Source organism: Corvus hawaiiensis, chromosome 1 (assembly GCF_020740725.1).
Source record: "Corvus hawaiiensis isolate bCorHaw1 chromosome 1, bCorHaw1.pri.cur, whole genome shotgun sequence".
Taxonomy (NCBI): domain Eukaryota; kingdom Metazoa; phylum Chordata; class Aves; order Passeriformes; family Corvidae; genus Corvus; species Corvus hawaiiensis.
Window position 1 is genome coordinate 95,174,190 of NC_063213.1, and position 22,620 is coordinate 95,196,809.

The window sequence follows — 22,620 nt, forward strand, 5'->3', positions numbered from 1 at the left end:
CTCCTTAGAGAGGCAATTTGTGACAGATGTACCTTGAGCCTATGAAAAACTAATATTCTAAAAACTATTTCAGTAACAGCATTTCAAACTAAGTCATTTTATGAAAATATTAAATGGCCAGATTGATCTCATCCTCAATCTGTATTTCAGGTTACAGACAGATTTTTATAGTCTGAAAGACATAAACATGTTTAGAAGATTCAGATTTAATTTAAATAAAACTAAGAGTCAGAATTTATTTAAAGCAAGGTTGCTATCCTAACATCTTAAAATATTTTGAACGGCTAGCAGTAAGTAAAGCTGTATGTTTGTTTTATGATCTAACAATCAAATAGTAGAAAGATGCATTAAGAGAAGCAAGGCACAAGTTACATATAAGGTACACCTTAAATTTTCAGTAATTTTAATATAAGTTAGCGAAATACAATATTGCCATTAAAAGTGTAAAAGGTGAAAGATAACTTCATAATGGGGTTGGTGACAGATTCATCCTAGTGGAAAGTCTTCCACAGGCAGCACATTTTCTATTAAACTGAGTTTTATCACTGTGGTTGCTGGAAGAGGATGAGGGTTTGGGTTTGCAGAGAACCACGATGAGTGCAAAACCCACAGCCAGGGTGTGAGGCAGCCCAAAGTGATGCTGCCTGCATTTCATCCTGATCCTTGGTGCAAAGTGTGTGAGAACAGCAGAGGGTCACCTACAGGGCATTGTACAGGAAGTGGGGATTTTCCTGACAAATGTTAGAAAATATATCCTCTTCATGACAACCCGAAAATTAACTAGTAAGTCAGCTACTATCTGGGGCCATGTAGCAATTCTGACTTTTTAAAACCATTCAAAATCGGGAAACTATGTCCACTGCTCAGGGTAACTCCTGATGGCCAATTACATTAAGGGAACTTGGGTGCCTAAAAGCCTCCCATGCCAGCCCAGGGAAGAGAAGCTTTTCAGTAATATTCCAGAAGTGAATATTACCTTATTTATGCTAAGGCAGGAATTCAGCAAAAGTCCATGCTGAATGTCATAAAGCAAGAGCACAATGCTCTAAGCAGCACTATGATTAAATAGTGAAAAATCTGAGAGCTACCAGAAAAATACCTGCAGATAGCAGTAGTGCAGAAGAGGAAGGAGAAACTGTATTTTGTTAATGAATAAAAATGTATTTTGCTAATGAGTTTGTGTTTTGGATCTGCACAACTGATGGCATGTCAACCATGGCACAGATGAGTGCTTGGTATCCCACCCCCACCCCTTTTTTTTGAGTCCCCCCAGTCAGGCAGAACAGCCACCTGTACATTTAAGTAAGAGGACAGAATGCCCCACATAAGCCTTCATCCTGCTGTGCTGAAGATTCCATTAGCTGGACTCCCTGCTTCTCTGTGCTCTTATCCCAAAGACTTGGTGTCTGCAGGATCTTTATGACTAACTCCTCAAAGGCATGTTGCACTCCTTCCTGTGTCTTGGCACTGGTCTCTGGAGGAAGGGGGGGGGGAAAAAATATTTTATCTTACTTGCAGGGAGTATATTCCACTTGGTAAAAATTTATTTTGGGACCACAGAGAAGATGGGAGTTTTTTAATGAGTGAGCCTCCTCTCCATTCTCTCTTATGTTGAATAGGATAAACAGGAGTGCATCCCAGTCTGAAGCATCACATTTTTCCACATAAAAAAACCCCACAGTTCCCCATTTTCTCCATGATGGAGAAATAGAAATTGTTCTCAGGTTGTGACAGTAAATCTAGAAAATAATTATTCCATAATGAAGCTGAGAAGCAAAGAATAGAGAGGGAATTATATGTTGTCCCCCTATGTGTTTCAGTTTCTCCTAGAAACCTTTTCAAGAAGCTTTCTCTGTAGAAACCCAGTTTTTCCCCCATCTTTATATCTTCACATTGTACATTTTATTGTTGCTCTAAGAATACTGTCTTTTATGTAGTTGCAACAGAAACCTGGAAATGAAAGATCAGACAAGGTCCTTGCTGACATCAATAAGGAGAAAAATTCCAGTCTTCAGGGCTCTGAATTAAAAAATCCTGTTAGTTTCAAGAAAATATGAAATTCATGTCTGTACAGTACATGCAGTAAATCTGTTTCAGAGAAAAGTGCTTCTAGTTGGAGTCAATGCAGAGCATCTCTGCAAAAAGTTGAAACCTACATCCAAGCATATGAATTACAGCAAAAGGAACCCATATTAATTAGGCATTAAACATATTAACCCATCAACCTGAAATACAATTGCACATTCGTGCTTAGCAATACCAAAATGAACATATGAACACAGAGGTTTTTGTCCCAGAGGTGCATACCTATAAAAAGCAGTGAGTGTTTCCTAGCAAACTGGAGCCCTTCTTTTCTCTCTACTTCACGATCAGGCTGCAGAGACAAATGAAGAACATGACTGAAATAAGCTACACTTGCCACTTTTAACAAGTCCCCAGAAAAGCACCACTGCAGAAATGAGGTTTTGTTGAAAGGGAAGAATGTCTGTAAATATGTATTAATGAACTCAATTTTCCCATTCGATAGCTCACAGCCAGGCTGGCTGTTAGGGGGCCAAACTGAACAGCAGCAACATCAAACCACAGAATCACAGAATCTCCTGAGCTGGAAGGGACCCACCAGGATCAAACTCCAGCTCCTGGCCCTGCACACCACAGCCCCAAGAACCACACCATGTGCCAAATCAGCAGGAAATGAACGTGTTGCTATGTTCTGACTCAACTAGAAGCAAGATACATGCCAGAAAGGCACAGCAGTTAAGTCAAAAAGGCCTACCAAAGGTTCTGAAACTGAGCACACTTGGAAGGGGGCAGAGGAGAACCCAGTTCAGAGAGCCACACTGAAAGCCTCTTGTTGCAAGGCAAGAGAAAAGCACCTCACTGGTCAATAGGCATCTAAATGTGTCAGAACACCCTAGAAACAAACAGCAAGCAGTGCAGCTCACAGCCACATCACTGCACACTCTAGAGCCATCCAAAGAGCTAAGCTCCCCTTCCCCACCACATGTCAAAACAGAGTCTGGTCGAAAAGAAAGCAGCTGCTGTGCTGCAGTTTAACTTCAGGGTTAGACAGCAGTTTTTGGGCAGACCCTTGCACCATCTTAATGCAACATCATCAATTGCATCCCTCCAGGAAAGTTTCCATTAAAACCTTTCACAATATCTGCTGCTAAAATGGTAGAAGTGGAGCCTTCCCAACTAAGTTGCTCAGTATATTGCCTCCTCACACAACAGATGTGTTACTTACAGCAGTTGTCTCACATTGACACGCTCTGATGAGTAAATAATCCGGGGCAGAATGTAAAAGGATGCATTCCCAAACTGACCTTATCGGTTTTATTGCCAACCAACATCTTCACAGTGTTGCTGTTGTACATTTCCAGCTCATTCAGCCATCCCTGTAGTCCTGTGAAAGTGTCTTTCCTTGTAACATCATACACTGAGAACAGAGGAAAAGGAGCTTTACAGCTGCAGAGTCTTGGACAATGTTTACTTCATTGTGACAGAACTTAGTCCACACTTCCTAACTATAAAAACAAAACAGTACTAGAGAATTACAGAAAGAGGCATCAACCTCCTTCTTCCCAGAGCTGGAACACACTGGGCTGTGCTCACCCAAAGTCACTTGAGGATTACAGAACACAAGCAGCTCTGCGAGTGAAAATCAGACTTACCAAGAGAAATATTCTACCTGTTGGTAGTTCTGAATTGGGCCACACGGAATATTTTAAAACGGGTATTTTGTCACCTAATTTAATGTGTAAGTACATGCACACACTGCTGCTAAAAACATGGACTGAGTTAAAAGCTATTTTTGGGCACTGGTAACTTGATAACTGTAGCTACATAAATCACTAAGGTTTAAAAATCATAGTCAGAAAGAGTATTTTGTACAGCAGGGTAAGGGTTTCACAAGCCCTGAAATTGAGAATCCCTTTGTTTTCTAATTGCTGTTGTCACACAGAAAGGGCCTAGCTATCCATTACCTGTGTACAAACCTCAAGTGTTACCATAATCACATCAAAAGTGTCTGGGGGGGGGGAAAAAAAAAAAAGTGAAAACATCATGGGGAAAAGAACACAACACAACCCCTGATTAGCCTTATTACCAGAAAATAATCAAGGTAATAACTACAAAGCTAGTAATTCATCCACTCAACAGCTTGCAGCATGATATCTGTCTTTTTAATTTAAAATGTTTTGAAGCAGCAGTATTTCCTGCCAGTGGTTTTGCATACTCAGTATTTGAGCCAATGAGCAGTAATGTTGTAAAAACCATAATTATTTCTCTGCTGTTCTCAGACAACCTCCTTTTGTAAGAACATGCACATTTAGGAGAAATAAAGACCACGATTTCTGTAATCATGCTTTTCTTCCATTTACTTCGTACCTAAAACAATTCCTTGAGCTCCTCGGTAATAACTGGGAGTCAGAGTTCTAAAGCGCTCCTGTCCTGCTGTGTCCTAGAGAGGGAGGGGGAAAAAAATCCCAAACACACAACATCAAATACATTTAGAACAAAAAAAGGCATTTTAAACTAAACAAGATGAGCAAATTTAAAATTTTCGTGACCAGTAAGGATACATGAAACATTAAGCTACAAGAATGAGGAAAGCAGTCAAAAAACAGCAGCAGCAAATGGCTAAGGGTAGAAAAACACGGAGAGGACTTGATTGAAAGTAAAAAGGATAAGCAGACACCTGTAACATGAGTGAGACAATAGGAAAGTAAAAGGGACTCCAGAGAAATCCATAAAAGGCAAGCAGCCACACAGCTAGGTGTAAATGCAGCTGAACTGAAGGAGGTGAGGAGTAACTGATTTTCCAGTGACAGACTCTGCAGGAAAGGAGACAGAGAGGTTCTAAACATCTCCCGTTGCTCCTCTGCCACAAGGAAGACAAATCTAGTTAGACAGAACTACTTCAAGACTGCTACGAACCTAAACAGGTAAGAAATTTAAAATCAGTAGTTTCATTCAATTATTACTGCAGTATGTCTCACTTAAACTCATGAATAAGTAAGAATAAGCAAGGTACTAAGTACAATATAAAATTTTTAAAAAACCCTCAAAACAATAAGGAGGCAACGAATCACACAAATATTTTTGAAAAAAATTTATTTCCTTTTATGTACAGTTTACAATTGATAAACTAACAGCTAGATTGTAATTTATTTATTCTTTGTTTAAAAAAAAAAAGAAACTGAAATTGGGAATATACGTACCTAATTCAATTCATTGTTACTAAGGAGATTGTATTTAGGCCCAATTTCTTAATTAGTAATGGCATTTTCTTTCTCGAATACCTATGACCATACACATAAAATCTCTCCTTCCTAAGGCTCTTTCATTCCCCTCAGAAGAATTAAATATTTGTTTTATATTATAAATAACCCTGATCACACAGCTGCAATCTGATTTCAGTCCGCAGATGCTGAAAATACAGCATCAGGAAGTTCAGGACAAATGCTCGAGCTTCCCACTAAATCTGAATGAACCTTTAAAAAGTTCAAGAACAAGGGGTTCTCTGGGGTTTTTTGCATGCTTTTAACCAAAATAAAGCATCTGGTGTAGTACACACACAGAGTTACCTACAGGCAATCATCCAGCTCATTACCCAGAGCAGCACCTTCCTGCGGTTTACTCGCCTGCCGTGCTTCTGGGTCCCACAGGCATGGAACGCCCGCCTCCCTCGCATGCTAACATCTTCAGAAGTGTAACACTTCACAGAGCCTTTGAGAAACAGCAGGATAGAGTAGTCAAAGCCTCTATAAAACTGAAGGAAGTCCCAAATTTTGACTAATGAAGCCTTTAGAGTGGGGGTTTTTTTTGCCTGCAACTACTGCTGTACGATCATGACAGACGCTCATTCCACACGCATTGCAGCCTAAGTACATAATCTCGACACGCAGAAGACTTCAGCAAAGACAGAGGAGGAGAAAGAAAGAGGGAGGGGGAAAAACCCACAAAAAGAAGCTCCTGAAGCTTGTACATCTCTCAAAACCCAACATATCCCCATCTGTCCGGAACAAGACCTACCCATACGGCCAGCTGTACTGCACGGCCCTCCACAACCATTTTCTTCACTTTAAAATCAACACCTAAGACGTAAGAAGGAGAGGCTCGTCAGCAGAACTGTCGAACGCCCGTTCTGGCCGCCGCCTCCTGCCGCCCTCCCGTCCGCACGATGCCGGCTCCCCTCGGGACCCCAACAAGAACAACCCCAGCCCGCGGGCGGACCCCGGGCTCACCGACGGTGGGTTTCAGACGCGGCTCAAAGGCGCCGTCCGTGAACCTCCGCAGGAGGCTGTGGGGAGAGAAACCGCGGGCTCAGCCCGGGAGCGCTCGGGGCCCCCCGTGCGGGCCGCGGCAGCACCTGGACTTCCCCACAGCGCTGTCTGCGACCAGCAGCAGCTTCAGGGTGAGGCCTGCAGGCTCCATCGCCGCACTGCACCGGGCCGGCAGCCGTGTCGGAGCAGCCACCGCCAGCACTGCACGCCCGGAGCGAGCCGCTCACTCCTCTCGGCGATCCGGCCCCGGCAGCTGACGCGGCCCCGCCTATGAGGCGGCGGCCGGGGCCGGGCGGGGCGGGAGCGGGCCAGGCTGGAGCCGCAGCGCCGAGGGGCTTCTGGCTGGCGGCGGAGGCTCGGCCATGGCCGATTACCAGATTTCGGTGGAGGAGCTGAACGACCTCTTGGCTAATGGGAGCGGCTGCTACAGCCTGCCCAGCGCGCACAGCAACGAGGTGGTGCCGCGCATCCACGTGGGGAACGCGTGAGTGCGCCCGAGCGGGGCCCGGGCAGGGGCGCGGAGCAGGCCCGGGCCGGGCGCGGTGTCCGGCAGGCGGAGGGGGCCGGGCCGGGCCGGGCCGGGCCGGGCGCGGTGTCTGGCAGGCGGAGGGGGCCGGGCCGGGCCGGGCCGGGCGCGGTGTCCGGCAGGCGGAGGGGGCCGGGCCGGGCGCGGTGTCCGGCAGGCGGAGGGGGCCGGGCCGGGCCGGGCCGGGCGCGGTGTCCGGCAGGCGGAGGGGGCCGGGCCGGGCCGGGCCGGGCGCGGTGTCCGGCAGGCGGAGGGGGCCGGGCCGGGCCGGGCCGGGCGCGGTGTCCGGCAGGCGGAGGGGGCCGGGCCGGGCGCGGTGTCCGGCAGGCGGAGGGGGCCGGGCCGGGCGGGCCGTGAGGCTCAGGGCGGTCACCGAGCGGCTCCTGGCGCTTTGAGCCGGGGGCGGCCAAGCTGCAGGACGGGATCTGCTGGATCTCTGCGAGCCCTGTGGGGTTTATTCTTTGCACCACATCATGATTCAATTAACTGTTCCAACCCTGTCCTATCCTGCTGATTCTCTTTTCCCTTTTTTGTCTATCTTTGTGCACTTTTTCCCAGTGAAATTTGGGATTTTTTTTTAATACATGTGTAGTATACTGGGTTCCTGTTCTTATTTTAAGCTTGTACCTCCTAAAGAAATATAAGTCAAGATCATAGACTGTCATTAACTTCTTCCTAAGCCAAACCAAATTATATTTGTTACTGCCTGTTGATGCAGGACATGCACGTCTAGAGATGGGACTGAAATCATTCTCTCAGTAGCCAGTCTGGTGTCTGACAGCCACCATCTCCTTGATATTTGTAACAGTGACCTGGAAAAAAGCAAGTCATAGCTTAAAAGCTGATTTGCGCAGCAAATAATTACAAAATAACTTTGGAGGCAGTTAGCTACTACAGAGTCGTTTTCATTGTTCAGTAACCTATCTTAAATATAGAGTAGGGACTTCAATATGTTCAGATGCAAGGGTGCCCAGGAACAGATAATGCATGTATAAGTTGCACAATGGAAAATCTCTATCTAGTGGAAAGCTTTACTGTTGAGAAGGACTTTTTATGTAATAACTGACAAACAAAAAATACCTGAAGCACCACTGCAGTTTGTGGCCTAAGAACAGTTCAGCTGCTAGTGGCACAAACAGACAAAGTGCAGTTGTATTGTCAGTGCTTTTAAAAGAATGCTGAAAAGTTGTGGAGGGTAGCTAAAGCAAGAAATAACTTTGTGGCTGAAAAAACTATTTCACAACAGGAACAGACAATCTACTTAGTTTGTCAAGACTTAGGAGGCAGTAATATCTTTGAAGCATCCACAGAGAGTTAAGGTAATGCTGAGGTCTAGTTGAATAGATGGATTTCCATTAAGACTTGGGCACTGTGTGGTGAACTTTGATATTCTCGAACTGGAAATAATATTAATTCTTAAGAGGATTCTTTGTATCCAGTGGAGTTGTGGTATATACTGCACTGTAAGTAGCATTTGCTGTATTAGTCATTCTGAAAGAATATGAATCTGTTTTCACATCATTTTGAGCTTCATGCCCTGCTTTTGTACTCTTGTTGTGTGCAGTACAGGGTCACGTTTAGGATAACAAGCAACAGAGATTTTATAACAATTAAAATTCACAGAGCAGCCAGAGCAAGGGGATTGGAATTCCAATACATTATATAAAAACAATATAATTTGAGCAGGAACTCACAGGAAAAAATTAAAACCTATGAGTGAGATTCAGGAACTTCTGTTGGTTACTTTTTAGAATATTTTGCACAGGGGTGCTGCTGTCTCTCCTTAAGAGTAACTCATCTTTAGGTAAAAATGACAACATAGAGACATTCAGGCCGGTGAGATTAAACTGGGTCATAGTGCAGAATAACAGTTTATCTGTCAAGTGACTTCAAGCAGGGCCAAAGTAATCAATTTTGCAGGCAATACATGAAAGTTAATGAAAATGCAGAGATAAAATGATAATATATTTTGAAAATTATGGGTTTCCACATTACCATGGGTAGTTCTAACCTCTCAAGAAGATCAGACAAAATTTGTGAAGACAAGAGTAAAAATGTGATATCCCTAAGACAAGAATTTTATAGGTGATAGACTAGCACAATTATATATTTTTCAAACAATAACAAAAGAACAATTTGGGATGCAGTGCAAGTGCACATCATTTTGTGTTTCTGTATAAGTGAAGATGTGTTTCAATGTAACATTTTAATCTGACCAGAAGGGTTGGAATAATTCATTTTTGTCAGGGTTGTAGGTGACATCAGAATGGGGGCAAGAGGGAGCAGTCAGCACACTGGAGGGTGGTAGGCTTTTTATCCAGAACAACCATTCTTGTGAAAACCAGTGTTTTGCCTGAAAATGAGCAGGCTTAGATTCCTGAACTACTGACTAAGGGAATTTGTTTGTGGGGTTTTTCCTGGGAACCTGTAACGATTCTAGCCATGTCTCCATAACTGTATTTGGTAAAAATGTTCTGGTTATGCCTGCCCAATCTTAGTTTTTCTGTCTGCTTTAATGTATGTGGGTAACCCATGAAGTTGTTCTTTGTTCTTAATGTGCCACAAGTGCAGGTGTGTTGTAAGGAGTATGGAGGGGATTCGCCCAAAATTAATATTAAATTTAGTGACTCTGAGGGAAGCGTTGGTAAGAAAACAATTTTGCATGCACTGGACAGTGCAAATTAAAATGTGTTAATAGGCTGGCATTTTTTGCCATTAAAGACTTGGTTTGTTTGTTTATAATTCCATATGCCTATAGTTCATAGCCTCATGTATCCTTAATTACTGATGAATGGTTCTCCAAAACCTATGTTTTGTGGCTGGTTAAATAATTCTTCTCTGTTCAAAGGGAACACTTCTTACTAGTGTTACTCACAGGACGAGGAACTGTAAATCTTCCATATTGAGAATGGACAAGATTCTGTGATTTTTTTCAGGAGCCAGATGAAGCTGATGTTAGCATCTCTCTGCTATTTGAAGGAGCTAGCATTTCAACATCCAACATGATGCAGCTGTAATGAAATGTTAAGGATGAGAGAGATCCAAGGACTGTTTGAAAAGGGAGAAACAAATGGCATACAAATTCTCTCTTTTTCACCTCTAGCTATGTAAGAAAATCATCTGTAAAATCTGCAAAAATCATTCACTGGGAATGACTTTGCCTCCAGGGAAGCCTGTTGAGTCTGTTGCCAGATTCAACCATAATTTCAGAATGGGAGTTCCTGTTGATCCTGAACACTATCAGATATATGCTGATCTATATAACATTAATTAAACCATATTCTCACCCTACTAAGTGTATGCACTCGCCGCTGAATTAACACATTTTGGTTTGGCCTTGCTCTGTAGGATTTTTGTGTTGAAAGCAGAATTCTCCAGACACTGAAACTTCTCCCCTGGCACAGATGATGTCCTGCCAGATGGAAAATCTGTCAGCATTTGTTTGGGTAATGAAGTCTTACAAATACTTGGTTCATTGCCATAGTTGCTTGGCACAGACAGCAGAAAATGTAGAAGCTTCAGTCATGCATAAGTCTTCATCCGCTTACACTAGAATTTAAGGGGTGTGCAGTCATCAGGAAGAAAGGAATTCTCGGGTTATTCATGGCCTCGAATTACATCAAAATTCTGAGTGAATGGACTCAGAGATTCATATAGATGTAAATTGACTAATTTGGGTATTTATTTTAAATTTTTTGATTACCTAAGTGCCCAGCCAGAAGCCCTGGATGCGTTGCCATCTCACAGAAACTTGTCCAACATGATACTGCACAAATGCTTATCTGGAGTTCAGCTTAATATTAAGACTTCTTGTATTGGCAATTTATGAGCTGAGCTGTAGGGAGTTTTTAAAAAATACTTCTGTTTCCACATCCAGTTAGACACATACTGAAAGCTGCTTTTAAAAACAATCTGTCTAGGCTACCTCTTTTCACAAAGTGAGCAGGAGCGGAGTTATCCTTCAGCTAAAGCCTTCTGTCACATTCTGCTAATGTTGACCAATGGGGCTTAGATTTTATTAGGAGACCATGTAGTGTGATAAAAGATATGGTGGGGTTTTTTTCTTCCCAGGAAAGGGAGGCAAATATTGTGACTGACATATGGAAATAATCAGACTCAGAATGAATGAAAAGTAGTGGGTTTATGGCAAAAAGGAGTCAATGCTCTCCTCATATTATTTAATGGTTAGCTCCTCTTACTATAGATTGCATTCCAGGGCACAAGCAGAGATTTGTGCATGATCAGCTGTGTTACTGAGCAGATGGATTGTTTGCCATTGTACATCCTGGAGCTTTTATCAAAGCTTATGGCATTATTACTGGATCTAATTAATTGTCATTGTCAAGCCTGAGAGGCATGATTATTGTGTAGCATCCAGCTCAATTGTTCACTAGTAGGGTGGGTCGCTCTTTTAGCCACCTAAAGATGGAAGCTGGTGGTTTTGTTACAATTATTGGAAAAACTGAGGAGATGGAAAGGACTTAGCTGACCTAAAAGTACAGAGTGCTTTCTTAAGCACTTCAGCATCTTAAACATCACTCATCTGGATTCTTTTACATTCAGATATTGATTTCAGCCAAGACACTGAAAATTGTGGTGAAAACACTGAGTCTCAAAAGTGAATTATATCTCTGTGTTGCTGGCCTCTGGATAGCCTTGACAGATCTTTCCACTACTTCAAAGGTGTTGAATAGCACAGGGCATAGGACTACACCTCTTAGTAGACCTCAGATGAGTCTTTTGAAGATGCAGTAACATTTACTCAGTTACTTTCTTCCTGTGGCCTGATAAGGAGCCAGTGCTGTTTCACAGTGCTTAAAATTGCCCCCTAAAATGTCAGTTTGTCTGGACTGTCTGCTAGAGTAGCAAGTATTGCTTATCAAGTTCTGCAACACTGGTACTTGACAGTAGAGGCTTTTTGTAACTGGTTTTGAATTGTTTTATGTGGATAACAGTTAATCTCAGAAGTTAATGTGTTGTCATCCCCAATATTTTCCTACTTTGGTCAGAATTTTATGTTCAGAAAGTTACAATTTTAAGCCATAGCAGAATCTAGCAGATTTCACTTCCATGTGTGCTTTCCTCGGTCATCAGCCAAGAAAGCAGCGTTCTGTCATGCACAAGCAGTCACCATGGCTCTAAATATTTTTGTGAATTTATCACCAGTAGCTAATTCACTCTTGGGCACAGTATATTTGTCATCTATTAACAGAAAAAAATCAAAGGGTTTGGTTATCAATACCTTCTGAGAACATCATAAATACTGAGATGATTCACCAAAATCTAATCATTTTCTTGACACTTTTTGTCACACAGGTTCATAGCCAAGAACATTATGAGGCTGCAGCGTCTGGGGATAACCCATGTTCTCAATGCAGCAGAGGGGAAATCATTCATGCATGTGAACACTAATGCAGAGTTCTATGAAGGCACAGGCATCAGATACCATGGCATTAAAGCTAACGATACACAGGAATTTAACCTCAGTCGCTATTTTGAGGAGGCAGCTGATTTTATTGAGAAAGCCCTTTCCCAGAAGGATGGTAAGGCAAACTGAAATATCTTTCTACCATGTTTTTTGTGCACTGCATATGTTTCTTAGCAATTTACTGTTGAAAATGGTTCTTTGCTCATATTATCAACAGAACAATCAAGTGAAAAATTCAGATAATGGCCCTGCATCAAAGACACAAGAGTACACAATGAGGCAGCTTAGTCTTCTGTTTATACATTTAGGTCTCCAGTACATGGCAAAGGGAACTCTGTCACTGTAGGGTTAACTTCGAAATGGGAAACAGCTGCTGCATCTTATTACAGTTTCTTTTGGGGAAGATATGTTTTTATTTTTCCTTAGAAGTGTTAAAGCACATTAAAAATATTTCTTAAAAAGTAAGTTCAGGGTCAAAAAGTTGTTTAAGGATATTAGAAATTTAAAGGCAGAAGTGATACAAGTAATGCAGGTGCTGAAGAGTACTCACATAACCTGTTACATGGGGTTTTTTCCAAATGTACAATAAGAATAGAGACTGTCACCTTACAGTTTTTATTACATTAAGTCATTACATTATTTTATGTGTTGATTGCCTCTTTATTTCTTAGGATTGCAGAAAAGCTGAAGGTTATATTTGCAATGTTGTTTATTGCCACATTTCTCTATAGTATGTTTCCTCAGAGCAGAAATCCTAGGACACAGTGCAGTGGGACAGATGGTGTTTGTGCTGTCTAACTATTTCAACATACCAGTTATTTCTACACATGCTTAATTTCTTTCTTGCTTCGTGACTGAGCATTAAATAGGAGTGATGAGAACTGCCACAATTCTAGAAGTTTTTCCTCTGAAATGGCAAAGGGGTACTGGAGCTGTGATGTGGGTTTTGACAGATGAAAATAAAGTTTACATCCAGTTTGGTGGAGTATGAACAATTCTAAAAATGGAAATGCAGCTCTTGCAGTTAGCATTGTGACTCACTGGAACAGGCTGCAAGAAGAAGGAAGGGTTTGCTGTGCCTCGACTGGACCTGCTCAGTTTGATCTCAGTAGTTGCGGAGTCAATCTCAATTTGCAGCAGCTCTGTTTGCTGATTCTTTCAGTCGTAGTTGTTTTTGTCTACCTTGCCCAGCACTGTTTTCTTAACAGTGGTAAACAAAGAGGAACTTTAGAGCTGGGTGATGTTGGAGCCAGTTTTAAGATTAACTGGCTGCTGCAAATAGTTTGTTTTGTTTGACATTAAGGTGTAGAGTAAGGGTAATGAAGAGAATAGAAGAGGGGTATAATAGTATTCTCCCTCAATTTCATTTTAGTGTTGCAGTGCATGAAGTTCTGGAAGGCAGGTCTGGTATCCTGCAGGTCTGGAAGCCAGCCCTTCAGACACTGCCTTTCACAAAGAAAGGCCAGAAACCTTTTCCTTCTGACCATTTGCAGAAAAGTCAATTCTCTTCCATGTATATAATCAAGAATCTCTAAATTTTGCTTATTTATTACTACAGGCTCTCAAGAAATGTTGAGAATTAATTGTTTTAGCTCCTTACCATGCTAGTGGTTTGCCTTGAGCTGAGAAGCTTTTGCTGTTTAAGGCAAATGTAGTAACAGGATTTCTGTTGGGGTGATTCAAAGCAAGTTGTGGTTATGATAAGAGTGGGTGTGTATGGTTCAGATGTTTTCTTGTCTCAAAAAACAGTTTACTCTGGAGAGTAGACTGGGGCCACATGTCCCACTGCATTTGGGAAGGGGGAAATTTCTGTGGCTGGAAAAGCACATCAAAGCAGAAGCAGCTAAGAAACAATAAATCAGGTTAGATTTCTCAAAGGGAGCTGTGGCCTGCTTTTTTATTTTTGGATACCTCACTACAGGATTTACCCACGTGGTGGGTTAACCTTGGCTGGATACCAGGTGCCCACCAAGCCGTGCCAGCATGTTCCCTCCTCAGCTGGACAGGGAGAGAAAAATACAACAAAAGGCTCCAGGGTCAAGATAAGGACAGGGAGATCTCCCAGCAATTACCATCACAGGCAAAACAGAATCAACTTGAGGAAGTTAGTTTCACTTAATACCGATCAAATCAGAGTAGGATAATGAGTAACAAAACCAAACCTTAAAATACCTTCCCTCTACCCCTCCTTTCTTTCCATGTTCAGCTTCATTCCCTGTTTTCTGTACCTCCTGATCCCAAGCAGCTCAAGGGGACAGGGAGTGGGAATTGCAGTCAATGCACATTTTCACCTCTCCTTCCTCTTCATTCTCCTCCCCTGTTCCAGTCTCACCCACAGGAGACATCCAAGAGCTTCTCCATCGTGAGGCCTCCCCAGAGGCTGCAGCTTTGCATTAACTGCTGCAGTGTGGGTCCTGTCTTCCATGGGGGGCAGTCCTTCAGGAACAGGCTGCTTTAGTGCAGGTCTGCCTCAGGTTAGCAAGTCCTGCCTGAAAACCTGTTCCAGCATGTGTTCCTCTATCCATGGAGCCACAGGTCCTGCCAGGAACCTGCTCCAGTGCAGGCCTCCCACGGGGTCATGGCCTCCTTTGGGTGTATCCCCCAGCTCTGGCACTGCCCGTGGGCTGCAGGGGGATGTCTGCTCTGCTGTGGCCCTGCATGGGTCACAGGGGGACAGCCTGCCTCACCACGGTCTGCCCCATAGGCTGCAGGGGAATCTTCTCCCCCGTGCCTGGAATACCTTCCGTTCTTCAGTCTTCACTGACCTAGGTGTCTGCAGAGTTTTTTTCACATATTCTCACTCCTCTCATTCACCTGCCATTGTGCAGCAGGTTTTTTTCCCCTTCTTAAATGTGTTACCCCAGAGGTGCTACCACTATCACTGTTTGGTTTGGCTTTGGCAGGTCCATCTTGGATCCAGCTGGCTCTGGCTGTTTTGGACATAGGGGAAACCTCCAGCATCTTCTCACAGAAGGCACCCCTGTAGCCCCTCCACCACCAAAATGCTGCCATGCAAACTCAATACAACCCACCTAATATGTAGAATGAGTTCCCTAATCAATCAGCTGGAAGCATTTTGTTGGTGCTGATGAGCAGCATGGTTAGATAGTTCTGCCTCTTGTTTCTGCACAGTGGCAGCTTCATCTACTGGAGTGTTAATGTGGCTTCGTAAATAGCTGGAGAAGTAGCTGGGTATGATGCAACATGGAGTTAGTGTAGCAGTTGGCAGCAATGCAGCAAAAAGGCTGGATGTCTTTGAAGAGATGCAGTACATGGCAAACAGCGTATTTGTCTTCAGTGTATTTTAAACTTCTTTTATTCGTGCTCTTTGGTACTGGTCATCTTTAGGAGCAAAGCTTGCCTAAACCACCAAAGACTGGAGAAGTGCAGTAAATAGACACAGTTTGACTCTTGTGATATAGTAGCAAATATGTTTTAGTGAGATTGTTTGATATGCAACCTATTATTTTTTTCTTTTGCATTATCCTTGGTCACAGACTGTGTAGCTACTAACAGAGTGACAGCACCTTTCTTCCAACTTCTCCATGTCTCCTGTAGCATTTGGAATTCACAGTTCTCAAGCTGCAAAAGGACTAATATTAATACACTTCATATCCTAGCTGTTTCATATTGCTTTTCAAACATACATTCCACTATAACCCAAATTGTGACCTGTCTCCCCTGCAGGACAAGTGTTTGTGCACTGCCGTGAGGGCTACAGCCGCTCTCCCACGCTGGTCATCGCCTACCTCATGCTCCGGCAGAACATGGATGTCAAGTCTGCCCTCTGCACTGTCCGGCAGAAGCGAGAGATTGGCCCCAACGATGGCTTCCTGAGGCAGCTCTGCCAGCTCAACGAGCGATTAGTGAAGGAGGGCAAGCTCAAGCCCTAGAACAGAGCACTGCAGTATTTTTTTTTTTTAAGTTTCTCAAACGTTTAGAGGATGTCTTAGGTGCTTTAGAGACCCAAATTGCAACCACCAACCTAAAGCGAGACAGAATTCCTGCTTGTCTAGTGCAAGTATCTTTCTTGAACTCGGTGACTGTCTTTCAAGATGGTACAAAATTGTGTCACTGTTTGGAGCTGTTGCCATAAAGAGATGTTTTTAGAGGGGTAACTCCAGTGATTACATCTGTCTTCACATGTATTTCAGTGCCCCTGCAGACTCCATAGCATATGTGGTTTGCATTGACATTGAATGTGATTTATTTAAGGTTTGTCTTTAATCTCACCAGAGCCCCAGTTTCTGGAATCCCTAACACATCTCTTCACTCGCTCTTAATAGGAGCACTGTAATTTCTAAAGCTTCTTTTTCATACACACAGGTGCCTAAAGTTTGAATGTAGGAGCTTCAAGGAATGGAGCAGCATATATACAAATGCACAGATGCACTCACTTAGAAAATGAAGTGTATGCAGTGTTTTGTGTGGATTTATGCAATATGCAGTGTGTGATAGTAAAGCCATTCAGAGCCCATGCTTGATGCACACTGTGTTTCCAAGAACAGTTGTATCTCCTGCTGTTACAATTGACATGAATAGTCTGTTACTAAATGTACTTTCATTTTTATTTCGAAATCATACTAGAAAAAAATGTCAAGAGCAAATGCTGAGAGAAAAACTTGAACAAGGAAGAAATAATATGACTATTTAGAAGTGCTTGTGGTGGATGTATAATTAAGTCCTAAGTATCTGAATATAATGGCTTTCAAAGCTTGTATGAAACTACAGTGTCTTTATCTCTTCTTTACTATCACTGTTTAGTAACACAGAATGGAATGACCACACATGCAGATTACTTCCAGCACAGGTGTGCTTACAAAGCAGTTTGCAGAAGAACACTCTTGACTTCTTGGATTGCTTGCATGGTATCATTAAATAGAAATGAGCATTGTAATGTACCACACTGTATAGGAAATATTTACGTTCTATTAAAATAAAGGATGTCTTGATTCTGTTTGCCATGCAGATGAAATGAGTCATTGCAGTGTTGGGAGAGGGAACTTTGTTTGCACTGTGCCTAAGTGTGTAAATGTGTGCCTGTGAGTTACAGCACTGTCTTGATGCAGATGATCTCCCACTGCAAACTTGGGATTGTTGGTTAAACCATCAGAAACCGGGGTGGCTGTGTTCCATTCTTACCTGTGCTTTAATGTAGTTCTAGAATGAAAAATCTTAACACAGTTTTAAACAGAAACACTGTGTCTTAGTGACACATGATCCCAGGTCTAGTTTTGTCTGCTCAGTTTAGTAATCAGAAATCACAAAGGACGTCCATACAGTGTTTTACTTCTGTTGCTGGGGTTGTGTGGTTTGGAGATGTGGGAGTGGCAGGGGGAAGTTCTGTGTACCAAGGTAACTTTCTTGAAGTTAAACTGCATTATTCTGCTTGAGCACCAGTCTTACTGTTGCTCCTTCCACAGGAGGGAGCTGCCACTTCAAGTAGCCTTTTCTCTATTGTGTCCTTCAAAGTGACGACTGGGGACCACTCTACACAGTGTTTCCTGTCACATCTCCACTGTCAGTCAGTATTCGGTGTTGCCTTGAATCACGATGGTTCAGTAATAAAAAGCAGTCGTCAATTCCACTAGCTAATTACATACCTGTCTGCTTTCTCCCATTAATTCATTTAATCAGGAGTAAATGCTTCTTCAAAATTCCTAGTTGCTAATTTCATGTTGTGTGAAATAGGAGTAGTGGGTTTAGAAATAGGAATACTGGCCTTACCTTTTCTACAATACTGACTTTTCATACTGCAGTCTAATTTATAAATTACCCTTTTAAAATTTTTACTATAAACATAGATTTTTTTGGTCTTGTCTCACACCATGTATTCTTAACACCTATTTGCACTATAAGGAAAAAAAAGGGAAATTCATGTGGATGCACTTTGTCTTTCATCTGTTACTTGGAAGTCAAAATTCCAGTCCATTAAAGAGCTAAGAAACCATCAGGCATTAGACCTTTGTTACTCTTGGATAGATTGTAAGAAGGCTGGTAGTTGTCAGATTAGAACCAGAATGGTTTGTTAAAATTGAGTCTGTTTATCTTATGGCTGTGTTTCTGTAGTTGTCAGTATCAAGAAACACTGAAAATCAAAACAAGGGGGAATGTGTTCTTATAGTCAATATAATCTTTTACTTCATGGGACACTGGTCACTTTTATGGTAACTCTGGCTCATTTGTCTTAGTAAAATAAAACTGGTTTAGCAAATGTTTTGTAATACAAGGGTGGAGAGGCATAAGTAAGACAATGTTATAAATTAGTTTGGAAGGTGAGACGATATATCGTATTTTAAATTACTGATAGGCAACTCAGTAATGAAACCATTTCTGCTTTTAGAGCAGGCTAAAAATAGTTAGAATGTCAGCCCACTGCTCTATTAATGGATCATACCCTTTCTCTTTTGGTTTTGCTCTCCAAGTACAGTCACGTTCAAATTCCTCTGCCCGTTTTAGCTGGCCAAGAAGATCTTGTATGCCTCTAATCCATAGTGATATGCTGTATACTTCTAAATTTCTCTTTCTGATTGTAGAAGGAAAGATAGCATAAAACATGGGAAAGAGAGCTTTCTTTCCATGTAATATGAAATTGAGAAAGTATTGGAAGAAATAGAACTTTTTATTCCTCTGAAATTGCTGTGCACCTGCCCTTTGCTGTGAGATGTTTCTTACAAGAACGCTAATTTAGGAAGATACATTTTAAAAGAACTGTTTGTTGCAAACAGCAACACTCTGTTTTTGGAGTTGAAACTCCTTGGCCACAGCTAAAATAGAGTCATCAGGATTTACATTAATATGTTTGTCCTGAACAGCAGTGTGGTAATTTTTGAGCAGGTAGTACCGTGGAGAAGGGATGGTGTCTCTATAAAATATGCATCTATCATGGAATGAAGATCTCTACCTTGCCAAGTCTAGCACAGTGAAAGAAAAAGCAACAGCTTAGAGTTTTTCATTCTTAAGAGTTAGTGAAGTTAGAGAGGGGGGGAAGAGAGAAGGTGAGAAGCTACTCATACTTTACAACAAGGAACAAAGATGAAAGTTCAGATAGACAAAATGATGATCCATGTAAAACTAAATTCACTTACACTGAACTTTCTTAGCTGATGAATAAGTACAGGAAAGAAGTCTGTAACTAAAAATAGCAAACTAAACTAAACTAAAACTAGTGATTAAAAATCAAAAATAATAACATTTTATAGTTCTTTTTTCATCCCTTGGTCCTGCAGTGAGACTACAGTGTTGGCAAGTGTTGTACCTGGTATGCAACTCTGCACCATGGGTACTGCCAGAAACCACTTCATGAGAGAATGCTGCACTCCTGAAAAGTGAGCATTTCATTAAGTTATTTCAAACTTAGAATTAATAATATCTGAATGCAGAAGTAGCAGCCACAATATGATGTATTGTAATTCCATTTTTGGGTGCCTGTATTAAAATTGGACACCCTTTTCTTCTCCAGTAATTATGATTGGTGATGCGAGTGATGTGAGAATTAATCTTCATAAAAGGCCTTGGAGATGAAAAGCACTGTGTATAAGAGTAATGCATGCTCTCTGAGTTGAAAAACAAATTTGTGTCAAATACACTTTCCTCCTCCTCAGCAAAGAACAACAGCAGAAAGAATATTAGCAATGTTTGTTTTCATCATTCAGATACTTTCGTTGAGCTGCCTTCTGTTGTCCAGAACTAATTAAATCTCTGATGCCAGAAGTAGAAGCAGGAGTTTTTACCTTCTTTTATTTTTATATTAGTTCTGCTAGTTTACTATGATGTTTTAGCACAGAGAGACTATCTAGTGGAATCTTTCTTAGTTTAGCACAGAGGTTTCTTCTAAAATTACTTTCTGAGCTTCACCAATGAGTAAAACCAGAAACAGAACAAGCCTGAGAGGTATCTTTTAAGGACTTGCTGGTGAGAATTAGTGTCCTATTAATTTCTTCTGCAAATAAATCCTGGAAATTATCAAGTGTTGGTTGTGTGTTTTAATTCCAATTCCTGTGTGTCGCTGGCTGGCTGACTCACCAGATGGAGCTGTAGGCTTGTTATTCTTCCCTGGAGAGTCATCACTGAGTCCCTGAACAATGCTGTTGTGTGAATCCAGTGTATTCTTATCACTGAAAAAGGCAAGCCACCAGAATGATTTATCAGTCTCTGGTAGGAGAATACTAAGAATCAGTTTGTTTTGGCTGCTTGCAGGAGATCACACCGCAGCACTCAGGCTGTTACATTCACACCGTAGTATGCGACACTGCAAAATTCTTCTGAGACAGCTGGAAGTTGATCGGGAAAGGCTGCATCATGGAAAAATAAACAACCTGTTTGAGAAGCAAAGTTCTTGATCATGTCAAAAACTGAATTCCTGGGCAGTGTGTGAAGCATTGTCACACTGTCCACAGATAGCTCAGATTGCACGTGTACAGCTTCGGGCTTGGATGCTGAACAGAACCCCCTTTGGCCCAGGTATGGGCAGAGCGAGCACCTGAAGCTGGAAGTGACTGAACCAATTTAAGAAACTGGTTTAGATGTGCCTACCTTCGTTGTAGGGTTGCAATGCCAGCGTTTCAGGACAGATGCTTGAGTTCAGAAAGCAGCAGCAAAGGATTCAGGCTAAGTACAGGATGCCAGTTAACGCCTTGTACCTGCTCCCCTGATGTGTCTGATTCGCTCTAAGAGCAGTGTACTGGTTTTGGCTGCGGTAGGGTTAATTTTATTCCCAGTGCCTGCTAGGGGGCTGTGTTTAGGATTTGTACTGAAAACAGCGATGATCTTACAGAGATGTTTTTGTTACTGCTGAGCAGGGCTGCCACAGAGCTGAGGCCTTTTCTGCTTCTCGTAGGGCCGTGTTGGGGAGGGGGCAGGGGGTGTGGGAAACTGGGGGGAGACACACTGAGACAGCTGAGCCCAACGGGCCAAATGGATATTCCAGACCATTTGGCACCGTGCTCAGCATATAAAGTGTGTAGTGATGGTGTTAGTCCTCCCAAGTAACAGCCACACGTGGTGGGGTCCTGCTCTCCTGGAGGTGACCGAGCACACCCGCTGCCCATAGGAGGAATTAATGCCTTACTTTGCTTTGCTGCATGCGTGGCTTTTGCTTTTCCTATTACAATGTCTTTATCTCAACCTGCTTTTAGAGCCTTTTTTTAGGTAAGAGCTTTTACCCTTGGGACTCTGTCCCCAGTCCCAGTTGGTGGGGAGTGAGCAAGCAGCAGCATGGGCTTGGCTCCTGGCTATGGGCAAACCACAACACGTGACTGAGGATGGTATTTTTCAGCTCAGAAAACAGCAGCTCAGTTCTGAATAGAAGGGGTCCAGTATCAGTCCCACCCTGGTAGCTGAGGGCTCATTCTGAGAACACACTATCCTTGATAACTCTTTTTTTTTTTTCCTGTGCTTCATTAAGAGTACAAAAATCTTATTTTTTGTGGGGTGCTGCAGCACAGACCATATCTGCTATGCTGCAGAAAGGACTGTGAGCAGGCAAGCAGCTACAGTATGTGAAAGAATGTTTTTGTAGTTAAGGAATCTGAATCTGTGAGATTTGGGCTCTTTTCTGGCATCTATTAGGCTGCCCTCCTAGCTTATGGACAAGAAGTTTTAAGCCACAGGCTGAGTATAGCTTCTGATTTTTACATTCAGAAATTTTTTTGGTATTATTTCTCCCAGTGGGTTATACAGATAAATGTTAAGACAGTTAATACAGGGGATTGTTTAAGTGCTCAAGAGAAACTACATCAAGAAAATTTTTATGTTTTATGTGACAGGTGATTAAATGAGATTCTCTCTAGAAGGCCTACACTGACAATGATAGCTTTTGGAAATATTCTTTAGGCAGATGTTACAGGAAAAGAAATTAACAGAAGCTGAGCTTTGGTGGATACATATAATTCTGAAGGCATTTAAACAGGGGAGTAAATAGGTAGCAATGATTCAGTCATTACCAGTACTCACCTTTCTCCTGCTCTCCTGTTCTGCTTTTCAGCTGTGCTCTGTGATGCCACAAGCTGCCATGTCACTTTGGACAAGGTCTCTATTGGTGGATATCCACACCTGGTGGTATTCCTATCTGACAAAAATAATACCAAAAATCTTTGTTTAGTTCCTGGTCCTTCAGGACTTCAAGTCCTTCACAACTTGTTCAGTTTAGCTCTAAGCTAAAAATAGATTTACTTGTAAGTAAGCAAAATTATGTTTAGAAGAACGTTTGCAGTAGATGAGAGTTTGGGTTTCCTGTATTTGTGAGACCATCATTAACTGCTTTGACAAAAGGAGGAAGTTAGTAATGAAAGAAAATCAGTGCCACTGATGATGATGATGATGATTCTAGAGGAAAAAGAATCAGCGTATCAGAGGCAAATTACTTGACAACAGTCTGT

General features: G+C 42.2%; 2 protein-coding genes across 3 annotated transcripts; one reads left to right on the forward strand and one right to left on the reverse strand.

The window, feature by feature from the left end:
• Positions 1 to 186: 186 nt before the first annotated feature.
• On the reverse strand, positions 187 to 6,546 carry LOC125331712 (ras-related protein Rab-18-B-like). The gene is made up of 7 exons (XM_048316023.1): positions 6,374 to 6,546; positions 6,249 to 6,304; positions 6,037 to 6,098; positions 4,390 to 4,462; positions 3,327 to 3,439; positions 2,308 to 2,374; positions 187 to 1,474 (listed from the first exon to the last, which is right to left on the reverse strand). Exons 1-7 carry the CDS (start codon positions 6,436 to 6,438, stop codon positions 1,299 to 1,301), a joined length of 612 nt encoding a protein of 203 aa, XP_048171980.1. The 5' UTR covers positions 6,439 to 6,546; the 3' UTR covers positions 187 to 1,298.
• Positions 6,547 to 6,572: 26 nt separating this feature from the next.
• DUSP3 (dual specificity phosphatase 3) lies at positions 6,573 to 17,209 on the forward strand. 2 transcript variants are annotated; one of them, XM_048316033.1, is made up of 3 exons: positions 6,573 to 6,771; positions 12,130 to 12,356; positions 15,929 to 17,209. In XM_048316033.1, the coding sequence occupies exons 1-3, from the start codon at positions 6,650 to 6,652 to the stop codon at positions 16,132 to 16,134; spliced, it is 555 nt and encodes a 184-aa protein (XP_048171990.1). In that variant the 5' UTR covers positions 6,573 to 6,649; the 3' UTR covers positions 16,135 to 17,209. The 2 variants fall into 2 exon arrangements, with proteins under 2 accessions (XP_048171990.1, XP_048171999.1); XM_048316042.1 differs by having other exon boundaries at positions 6,601 to 6,742.
• Positions 17,210 to 22,620: the final 5,411 nt, after the last annotated feature.

What these genes read in the sequence shown, in the direction of transcription:
- LOC125331712 (XM_048316023.1), bottom strand. Translation starts at nt 6,438, where the DNA reads ATGGAGCCTGCAGGCCTCACCCTGAAGCTGCTGCTGGTCGCAGACAGC. An exon ending in AGCTCAAGGAATTGTTTTAG is followed by an intron (nt 3,440 to 4,389) that starts GTACGAAGTAAA and finishes CTCTGTTCTCAG; the next exon opens with TGTATGATGTTACAAGGAAA. An exon ending in ACACTCACTGCTTTTTATAG is followed by an intron (nt 1,475 to 2,307) that starts GTATGCACCTCT and finishes CCCTTCCTCCAG; the next exon opens with AGACCAGTGCCAAGACACAG.
- DUSP3 (XM_048316033.1), top strand. Translation starts at nt 6,650, where the DNA reads ATGGCCGATTACCAGATTTCGGTGGAGGAGCTGAACGACCTCTTGGCT. An exon ending in CGCATCCACGTGGGGAACGC is followed by an intron (nt 6,772 to 12,129) that starts GTGAGTGCGCCC and finishes TTTGTCACACAG; the next exon opens with GTTCATAGCCAAGAACATTA. An exon ending in AGCCCTTTCCCAGAAGGATG is followed by an intron (nt 12,357 to 15,928) that starts GTAAGGCAAACT and finishes TCTCCCCTGCAG; the next exon opens with GACAAGTGTTTGTGCACTGC.